Raw genomic sequence first — 11535 nt, 5'->3', positions numbered from 1 at the left:
CTCTTGTGGGGAGTTGTATCATTGGCAATCATACCATATCTTTTTTTTTATAAAAACGGAAGATGTCACCAAGATTAATTACTCAATAACAAGTCAACTGAAGGTTTTGTATTAATTGGCAGATCACAACATAACATCTCTCATCATATTTGCCTCAATAATAGCAGCTTTCAAGATAATCTGACAAATTTGCATTAACCCCCAATGTTCTATTTTAACAATATGTTAGCAATTTCGGTTTGTAGGCATGGTCATTGACCACATTTGTGTATACTATTAACCCAAGGAGATTGTTGCAGAGATTTTTATAGAAGGAAAAGTTCACTCAAGGTCAGTTGGGCTAATAATGTTGATGTACTTGTATCAATAATGAAAAGTAAAAAAATATTTTTTAAGAGTGAATAAAATTCTTACTTGTGAAGAAGCAAGTGTGCTCTTCTCTTGTCTTTCAGCTCTCCCAAATCGATCTTTGTCAGTTTCTTGCTGATGGTTTCTTTAAAGATTACACACTCATTACATTTGCTGAGTTTCTGATACTATAAAGAAAAACAATACATCTATTTAAGTATATGAATGTATCAATTTAAGCATGAAAGGATATTTGCTATTATGACGAAGGAGTTAATTATATAACATAAAGCTGGAGGTATGATATAAAGGCACTGTCATACCAATAAATTATTATAGAATTGCCACATAATTTAATTTATTTTTATAACTAAAAGATTGAAATATAGTTCAGTTTCATTTTGAAGGTCCATGGTGACATTTAGTTACCTAAATCCATGTCAATGGACTCCTAGTCTTAAGAATAGTTTTACAACACATCATACGACCTTAATTTAACTTAAAGTGCAGAATAAAAATTATATTTCAAAATCATGTTGACTCAGACATAATTGACATTTTGACACATTATTATTGGAAAGAAATTGGAACTTGTCATTACTTAACAAAAAAATATATTTTGTACATATTAAGCAATTTTGTGAAATACAGATGATAGCATATATATGTTTAGTGTATATCATAAGTTAAACAGTGGAAAAATGGAAATTGGGACAGATCCTCATTGAATATTCCAAAATTACTTTCATTGCAATTTGTGACGTGATTTGTTAAATTTGTTATTTACATATTTGATACAGGGAGAAGCTGGACTGGCTAGTGACAGGGGAAAGTAAACAAGAATGTGGCAAGAAAAAAAGAAAGACGAGAATGGTTGTTACGCAGGTTTGTTGATAAATGAAAACAATATGTTTGTAACATTTCGATCCAAAATATGTTCATTTATAAGTACAATATTCTAAAATACTCTTTTGTAGATTTTCTGTAACATCATTCAGATTTCTAAGTATTTGTCTCTACGTTTATATATAACTTCAAGAAAAGTGTGATTATGTTCAACCAGGTGTATTTTGTATTCAATCTTAATTTAATTTTGTAAAGTATTTTTTGTTTTCAATTTCAATTAACTTAGACTAAGCATTAATTGTGAACATGCCTAGTTCTATTTTAATTAAACTAAGAAAAAAATCATTAAGAAAATATTCCAATTACTTCCATTGTTATTTGCGACTTTACTTTAGTGTTTACATATATATGATACAGGGAAAGAAAAGAATTGAAAGAAAAAGAAGAACAGCAATGTAACAAGAAAAGACGAAAGGTTTGTATATATAGGAAGATGTGGTGTAAACGGGTAACGATAAAAGATGCCATGTAGGAGGCAGATAAGACGATAATTAAAGAGCATGGATCTCGTTTGTCGCATTCTTAAGGCTCCTCGAAATACCTCTTAATAGTACCAGGTTATAGCCTATATAATTATCTTTAAAAGTTATATATTTAAAGTAACATCTCATATTATATAATAATTCACGAAAAAGAGGTTGAATCTTGTAAAATTTAAAAAAAATATCAAAACAGAAAATGGACGATTCAAAACTACATCTCATCCACTTCAGCGATTGAATAAAGGTTAATCTGATTCAATAATTCATTATAGTTATGATTTTAGGTAATATCAATAGGACCAAGTGATCTTTTCTACTCACTTGGCGTCCGTCTGTCACTTTGACTTGTAAATCTTACTTTGCTGAACATATTTGCTTACAGTTCATCTCTATCTATAATAATATTCAAGATAATAACCAAAGACAGCAAAAATTCATTAAAATTACTTATTCAATGGCAGCAACCCAACAACGAGTTATGATATTTATCTGAAAATGTCAAGGCAGATAGATGTTGACCTGTTCAAAAAGCACAAAAAGCCTATATCGCGGCGAGAGCTAATTCAAATATTTTTACAATTTAAAGCATATCTTTATTATTGACATTGAAATGCTTCTTACGAATATCAGCACAGTCGATACAATTAATTAACACAATAAATGTCGGTTGACCCCTTTGGGAGTTATTGCCCTTTACCAGACTTAAGTAATCGATCAGATCGGCGATCAAACACTTATCGATCATATTTGATCAGTAATCGATCAAACTCTCTCGGGAGTTTAATCGATTAGTGAACGATTAGATTACTGAGCGATTTAAGACCGATTACTGATGGATAAGTGATTTAGTAATGCCAGATTAGTGATTGCATTATTATTGAGAAACCAATGCTTATCCATAAATAAGCCACCCCATTATGGAAGACATCAGTTGTGAATAAAAATACCATGGATATATTTTCACCCTGAGGGGTCCGTTGATTATAAAGATGAAGTAGGCCAGGCAAATAGAAACCCTTTTTTTACTGACTCTTTGACAGACCAGAGAGAAATTGTACGTCAGTAAGTAGAGTCCTTTACCAGAAATAAATCAACATTTTCAACACAGACTCAACCGGTCATTTTTTGTTTTAGAAGAAAACAGTTTAGACCAAGCTGAATTAAAGGATTATTACACCAAAATGACGAATTAACTATTTAACAAGATTCCCAAAGACGAAAGGTAATGTCCAATATGAAGAAACCGAAATTCGTGCAACATCACCAATAGTAGTGGAAACACAACTAGAAAAGACTGAAAAAAATGTCATGACAAAAGTGGGGATACATATTGCAATAAAAGAGGACGAAAATTATGGCATACAAGAGTAATATAATGTTGAGCAAGTGGAGAAAATGTATGCCCAACAAAAGACAAAAACACAATGTCGAATAAGAAGATCCTTTAGACTAAATGTACCAGTACCAACGTCATTAAATCAAAAGATACCATCCTTGTCGAATCCACAACTGTTATTTTATATTTTGCAAAAAGCCATGACAAAATGCTCCGATATTTAAGGAAGGATATTTTGGGGGGGGGGGGGGGGGGGGGGGAATCAGCTCTTTCACTGAAAGTGTTTCTTAAGACACAATTTCATGAGTGACCATATTTCTATTCCCAAGTATGTTTTCCAGAAATCAGAGATTATGAAACCCTTGACTTATCTATCACCTGATACCACACACAGTTTGTGAAGAATAATTGATCCAGTGGCAAAAAAATCATTATATTCAGGACAAGAACAATAAATACAATAGGTAGGTTTGGTCATAATAGAGGCCATTCAATCTGAATGACATCGAATTTATTTCCGTTTAGACAAACGCAGTATTTTTAACTTAGTAGATGTGCTTGCCCCTGACTTAAAAAGGCCGACACTTACAAACTTCGCAATCCCCCCCCCCCTTTTGCATCAAGTTTGACAACTTTGAGGTACTATGCAAAAAAGAGAGTGGTCCTGTCCGATATAAATCGGATTTCCATAAATCTCCGCTTGAATGGTGGTCAGAAATCAAGACGAAATAACCACGTTAATCTTTAATTGCAAACATGTGTAAGCAGTTCCAGCAACGTGCGTTCCTTCTGAGAGGTTATTTTCGTGTACTGAATTCAGGAACAGACTTTAAGCTGAAGTTGTAGATCAGATATTTTTTTAAACAAGAACACGATAATAGTTACCTGCATTGAACCTTTGTTATTTATTAATCAATAGTTATTTGTAAACATGTTAGTATAAAATGTACGTTTAATGTAAAAAAAAAATGTGTTTTTAAATTAATTAAGGAATAATTGTATTGTAATTGAACAGTTGTAAAATCCATAATTGACGGTGGCACTCTTCAAATGCAGTACAGTTATTCCTGTTCAAATGAAGTTCTCCTAACCGACACACTATATTGCCAAAACTAATCATTAAACTGTTTCAATGACTTGTATTATGTGTACACATAAAAACCATCCGCTTAAAAAGAAAGTGCGAGGAAGATAATTTAAAAAAAGAAAAAAATCTGCGTGATTTTTTTTTTATTAACCTACTTAAAGGTGTTTTACATAGCTTTACACTCGTTTTGGAAAACTTAATCAACAAATAAAATATGTCTAAGCAATTAGCTGTGTAATTGATCTGCACACAAACAATGTCAGTTGAAGTTCGTAGCGGCAAAATGATCAGACATTTAATGACAGATTTACTGAGGTGCAGAATGTGGTAATTGGTAGTTGTAAATCTGAACTGTGTAGTTATTGATATCAAACTGTTTACTGTATAACGGAGGATCAAACTGTTTACTGTATAACGGAGGTAAGTTGTTACATTGTTTTGAAGTAAATTCAATTGGTACGAATGTGCGATTGATTGATGGTTTCGTAACGTCCATTGTCAAATATTTCATGCATATTCAGGACGAAAACAAGATCACAATAAATAGGTTGATAAATAGAGGCCATCTGGGATGATGGTGGGGAAAATTTGGACTGCCACTAGAAAATGAGGGTATGTTGGATAGTGACAGATTTTGCCTTGCAGCAGCCCACCTACGGACCCCTTAAAGAGTTGTTGCAAGGGTTCTTAACGTGCAAAGAGCGTGGCACTCTCTTTAAACGAGGCATCGAATTTAACGTCCACTGCGTGACTGCGAACTTGATACATCCCACACAGCCAAACGATCGCCCCACTTCTGCAAAATAAAGGCAACAGTAGTATACCGCTGTTCAAAACTCATTAATCCATGGACAAAAAACAAAATCGGGGTAACAAACCAAAACCGAGCGAAACGCATTAAATATAAGAGGAGAACAACGACACAACACCGAAACGCAACACACACAGAAACAGACCAATCATCAGTCAAAACACCACGAGAATAACAAATGTAACATGAAAACCAAATACATGAATTTGGGATAGACAAGTACCGTGCCACGTCTTATCTCAATATCTCAAAAATAAGAGAAAACACAAACGACTCAACGTTAAAATGCAACACAAAGAGAAACGAACAATATTATAACAATGACCATCTTCCTGACTTTGTACAGGACACTTTTAAAGGGGAATAAAAGTGGTGGGTTGAACCTGGTTTTAAGGCATGCCAAACCTCGCACTTTAATGGCAAAGCTAAATATAACATTGAAATGACAACATAATATTACAGGACTACAATACAAATAAATAGGAGAACATATTAGACACAGAAAAACATGATTAATAGATAACAAAAAGCATCAGGTTTAAAATTCAATACGCCAAAAACGAGCCTTGCCCACACAAGACTCACCAGTGACGCCCAGATATAAAAGATGGAAAGTGAAAAAAGTACAAAGTTGTACAGCACTGAAGATCAAAAGTTGAAAAGGTTTCGCAAAATACGGCATTGTTTTTATGCCCGGGATAAGAACATTCTTATTATATAGAACAATTCATGCTATTGCAAACAGTTAATTTTATCAAATGAATATGAAAGAGATATACACAAAGAAACTAAAGTATTAACTAATTACAGAAAACTAAACCTGAATACATAACGCCTAGATATAAAAGATCGAACAGGAAAAAGGTACAAAGTTCTGCAAGCGTTTAACTTCCGGTCGAGAGAAGACCAAGTGACCATATTTCTATACCCCAGTCACCCTTTGTGTCGCGAATGTGACGGAGAGGCCGACAGTAGAGCTTTAGAAGGTGCACATGGTTGTACTGTTCACGCGACTGCTGATTTTGATCGAACATCTTGGCTTGTTAAAGGATACATATTTGATGATCCAGCAACTGATTGCAATATCTAAACATTATCTGTTGAAGAAGTAGGTGTTTCATCAAGACCTTGTCATAGAGCTGAATATTTTCTCTTCTGATTGTCAGAAGAATCTGCATGGTAAGGAGAAAGATTTGTCTCAAATTTGTGATCTGTTAATTTAATAATCTCTGTCTGCAATACCAGCATGGACCAAACTATTAAAAGTAATGGCCCGTAAACAATGATTGGTGTATATTGGTGACAAATGTTTGACATGACCTTCATCATGTTATTTTACATTTTTCCCCAAAGACCTTCTAAGTATACCATATTTCATCATACGCATCTACTTTCGACATGACAGTCGAAAGAAATCAATCATAGTAGGATTTCTTTTTGACAAATATAATTTAAGTGCTTGTACAATACATTCTGTTTTTCTTTGATTTTTTCTACCACGATGACCAAAACTTATCATCATATCAAACCAAACTTTTCTCTGTAAATTTTTGATTTACAAGACCTCTGACTCCCTCAACTTTTACAATTCTCCTTCAGTTATAGAAGGGTGATATTTAGCTTTGTCTAAACCCTCACGTTGAAGCTTTTGAGATACGGCGCGACATGTAAAAAAATTCCCCTGTTTAACAAAATACTCAATAACTCCAAAATAAAGTTTGAATCATCACCAAAAAGTATACAGAACTTTAGATTAATATATTTAACAAAGAAGTGTGTAAAGTTTTAAGCAATAATCATAAATTGTTTTTGAGATACGGCAAAACATGTAAAAAAAAACCTTCCCCTTTTTAAGTGTGTAAAGTTTAAAGCAATAATCATAAATTGCTTTTGAGATACGGCATATGTAAAAAAAAAAAAATCCCCCTTTTTTTACAAAATACTCAATAACTCAAAAATAAAATTTTGAATCATCACCAATAAGTATACATATATTAATATTAATATAACTAGGAAGTTTTTAAAGTTGTAAGCCATAATCAAGAATCGTTTTTGAGATACGGTGCGACATGTGAAAAAAACACACCCCTGTTTTAGTTACAAAGTTCAAAAAGTTATAATCTTATTTTCACCAAAAAGTAAACAGATCATCTAACCATCATAAGAAACAACTATGTTAAGTTTCATGAAATTTGGATAAATCGTTGTCTAGTTACGGTGCGACATGTTTACGCCGGACAGGCAGACAGACGGACGGACACCGGACATTTGTTTACCATAATACGTCCCGTCAAAATCTTTGACGGCGTATAAAAACTATATTTTTTAAACACTTGAAAACCTGTTTCTCAAATTCAAAAAACTTTTTTTTTCAAACCGGTTTTAGAATTTGAAATCTTGAAAGACATACATTTTTTAGTTGCCACACATTAAATCTCGTATTGAGTTTCTGTTTTACAGTAGCAAGACAAAACTTTGTTTGGCTTGCTGGCTTTGCTTGTATCAATGTTTGCTCAAGCATGACAATTCAGATAGGCGGGGCTTCAGCTTGTGTACATCATACTTAAATCTTATTGGCCGTTAAGGACACTCAATTTTAAAACATCACATGACTAATATTATCCTCACAGTTTCCTTGCAATCAACACAAGGGCGGAGTTTCAGCTTGTGTATAGTATACACAGGATGTGATTGGACACTGAGTGACCTCGTTAAATACTACTAGAACAATACACATCTGTGTAATCTTTGTGGAGTTATAAATGAATGGAGGGAAAGTCCCTTCACATATTTACCTTAAACGTATTAGAACAAACTCGGTAAAATAATTATTTGGATAATAGTTGTCTGAATATAAATGAACAAATATGTTTGATAGCACTAAAATACTAAATATATTTTTGAAAATAAAATTAACAAGAAATTAAAGTGAATTCATGGTACAACTAATTGATGCAAGAATTGATTATAGAACGTCGGACTGGACATATCTTGAACAGTTAAAGTGCATAAAATTATTAAAATGAAACAAGTTATAATCAAAATTCTTTACTGTGGAAAGAAATTTCCTACATTCATTATGTTTCGTCAATGTACAGTTCAAAGTATATATCCACAATGCTTGGCAAACCCAAAACATTCGTTTCTTGATATTTCATTTATAGCGTCACAAATTGCTAGTTCAGGGTACATCGTAGTATAAGTTTCATGTCGTCTGAGATAATATTTCATTTTTGAAAAACTGTGTTCACATGTGTTAAGTTCAGGGTGATAAGGTGGGAGGAATGCCAGTGTTATTCCATATTGTTGTAACAAGTTTCGTAAATGTGTTTCTGCTAATTGACCATGATGGAAACCACAATTGTCCAGTACAATTACATCTCCCGGACTAAGTTTACTATTCCCATAGATATCCGTTTCATTTAAGGCTTCGACAAAAAAGTTAACTAGTTGTAATCCATTTGAAGGTCCATCTATAATATTAAAGTAATCCACACCTAATGGACTTTGGAGAAGATTTACAGTAAAGGTTGCATTTGAAGCATACTTTTGAATTTCGAAAGCTCTTTGGCCTAATTCCGAATAACCGTAATGTCTATTACCTGTTGTCATAATGACGGACGATTCGTCAAAGCAATGAATTTTTAATGGATTAATGTCCTCATTACTATCCAAAAAATGGTCAAATTGTACTTGAACTTGGTCTGTCAATCCTTCTTTGGCTTTCACAGTAAGCTTTTTCCGCGTATATCCTAATCTATCTTTTATAATCTTGTGAATGTACGAAACACGTCATTAGTTAAAACGACTACTGTTTCGGATGTTTTCTAATGCTTGTTAATATGAAGTTTCAAAGATCTAAGTAAATTTTTCTTGGTCATACTAAAAGATGTTTTTGTCGTTTTTTTCTGTAATCCTATGTTTTTTTTTTACTTTTATACAAAATTAACTACAAAATTGCTTTTGGTTGTGAGGATACTTCCAAGTCTCTTACTACCCTCCAAAATACATTAATTTGCACATCTAGTTCCAAGGTCCATTAATTTGCCCACTTCCATGGTTTTAAACTCCGGTTTCTTGAATCAGTTTACAAGGTCTATGTTGCTGTCTTTCTATTCTTGTCAGTTTCAAGAATCTGAAAAAAATAATGTTAATTATCGGCCTTAATCATATGCATGTATAATTTATTTGAATAAATTATATAAAAGACACCGCTCATTGGAGTTCTGTTCTTTAATTAATACTTGAGCACAATCACATTATACAAATACGTTGACAGAAATAACGGTTTCACATACATACAGTTACAGGTTTTAAAAAAGGCCAGACAAGACAACAGTCGCTAAAAAAGACAAAAGGAAAATTTAGCAAATGAGAATTCATCAATGATGTCTCAGAATCTCCTGTCAGAGAACAACAGTGTGATAGATGAGGCAAGTACATTCATATAATAGCTTTTATTTACAGTGTTTTGTAGTTTAGACATTAAAATTTCCATCGTTCCTAGTCGTTTTACCTTGCTGCTCAATAGACGTTTGATGGATACCGCTCTGAGTCCTTTGCTACTGTATGGTTAAAGATCATGAAAAGAACAATTGATGGCCTTGCAGTCAAAATCATGCATCAAGTAGACGCAGTGGAACAGAATAGAAAAACAAATAGTGACATTATGTTCAAGAAACAGTTAAAATCAATTAAAAAGGATTTAATGATAAAAAACTCAAACATTTGACATTTAAGACTTCTTGTTTTTGAAATTGAGAAATCATATGTATGTAATTAGAACTGATGTTGGTATTTATTTTTAATTGTCTAAAGATATTTGTTGTTTTTTATTTTACGAAATACGAAATATTTCATTACAGAAAGCTCAATTATGAACATGATCATTAATAGCATAGATACAACAAAGAATAGCATTTAAACAATCTTAACTAAAATTAATTCTACAAGTATCAAAGTATATGTGTTGTAATTTTATGTTATACATGTGTATAATTAAATGCATACATTTTATTGTTTGAAATCTACATGCTTTCAAGACTTTTTTTAATAAAATTTTACACCTGTAAATAATATATAATTTCATTAAACTTCATCTCATTTAAAGGTAATCACTAGATATAACTTTTAAAAAAAGCACCAAAAACAAAAGTGAATGAACTTCTAATTTATTTCATAAAATAATTACATTGTAACATATCCGGAGAAATTATTATTTATACTTTTACAGATAGCTGCTACATGCATAAAACCATATCACCTTAAACTTTTCTGATGCAATTCACTCTTAATATACAGATTTTTATTTGGTACATTGATATAAGATAGTATTCATTCGATTAGAGACAACGTTTGAACAACCAATATACCAATATAATAAAGAAATAATATTACAAATAAAATGTCAAGAACTATTTGAGGTTATTGAACATAAAACAGCCTTCCGTTCTGTGCAAGAAAGTAGAAGAGTTTTAACAAATAAATGCACATCTTAACGAGAGGCTGTCACAACGAAAAGGTTAGATTGAATGGTTCATGTTTGCGAAAACAGGTGCTAGTTCCTCTGACAATTGTGCATTAGCCTGTTGACTTGTGTAATATTAAATTATTGCTAGAATACCTATCCCAATTTTAAAACGACTACTGTTCCGGATGTTTTACGGTCGCCATCATGAGCTGATTGGCCATGTTGACAAAAAGAAATACTAGTACTGTCAACTTCAAGGAACTCGCCTCAAAATGCCACTCCATCTTCGTCGCAGACTTACCAATTGCAATACACACCGGCAAGTAGCCAATACACCACTATGACCACACCGGCAAGAAACCAATATACTACTTTGACCACACCGACAAGTAACCAATATACCACCATGACCACACCGGCAAGTAACAAATATACCACTATGACCCTCACCGGCAAGTAACAAATATACCACTATGACCCCACCAGCAAGTAACCAATATACCACTATGACCCCCACCAGCAAGTAACAAACATACCACTATGACCCCACCAGCAAGTAACCAATATACCACTTTGACCCCCACCAGCAAGTAACCAATATACCACTATGACCACACCGGCAAGTAACCAATATACCACTATGACCCCCACCAGCAAGTAACCAATATACCACTTTGACCATCACCGGCAAGTAATCAATATACCACTATGACCCTCACCAGCAAGTAACCAATATACCACTATGACCCCCACAAGCAAGTTACCAATATACCACTTTGACCACACCGGCAAGTAACCAATATACCACTATGACCCCAACGAGCAAGTAACCAATATACCACTATGACTCCCACCAGCAAGTTACCAATATACCACTATGACCCCACCAGCAAGTAACCAATATACCACTATGACCCCCACCAGCAAGTAACCAATATACCACTATGAACCCACCAGCAAGTAACCAATATACCACTATGACCCTCACCAGCAAGTAACCAATATACCACTTTGACCCCCAACAGCAAGTAACCAATATACCACTATGACCCCCACCAGCAAGTAACCAATATACCACTATGACCCCCACCAACA

The 11535-nt window shown here is 33.3% G+C and overlaps 1 protein-coding gene across 1 annotated transcript; it reads right to left on the bottom strand.

Annotated features, from left to right (window-relative positions):
* Window positions 1-8069: 8069 nt before the first annotated feature.
* LOC139494366 (uncharacterized) lies at window positions 8070-8582 on the bottom strand. The gene has a single exon (XM_071282530.1). It carries the CDS (start codon window positions 8580-8582, stop codon window positions 8070-8072), a length of 513 nt encoding a protein of 170 aa, XP_071138631.1.
* Window positions 8583-11535: the final 2953 nt, after the last annotated feature.

Source organism: Mytilus edulis, chromosome 11 (assembly GCF_963676685.1).
Source record: "Mytilus edulis chromosome 11, xbMytEdul2.2, whole genome shotgun sequence".
Classification (NCBI taxonomy): Eukaryota; Metazoa; Mollusca; class Bivalvia; order Mytilida; family Mytilidae; genus Mytilus; species Mytilus edulis.
The sequence above is the reverse complement of the archived record's forward strand: the minus strand, read 5'-3'. Positions and strand labels throughout refer to the sequence as shown.

Bases quoted from the DNA above. Each gene is read 5' to 3' on its own strand.
- LOC139494366 (XM_071282530.1), bottom strand. From the start codon at position 8,582: ATGACAACAGGTAATAGACATTACGGTTATTCGGAATTAGGCCAAAGA.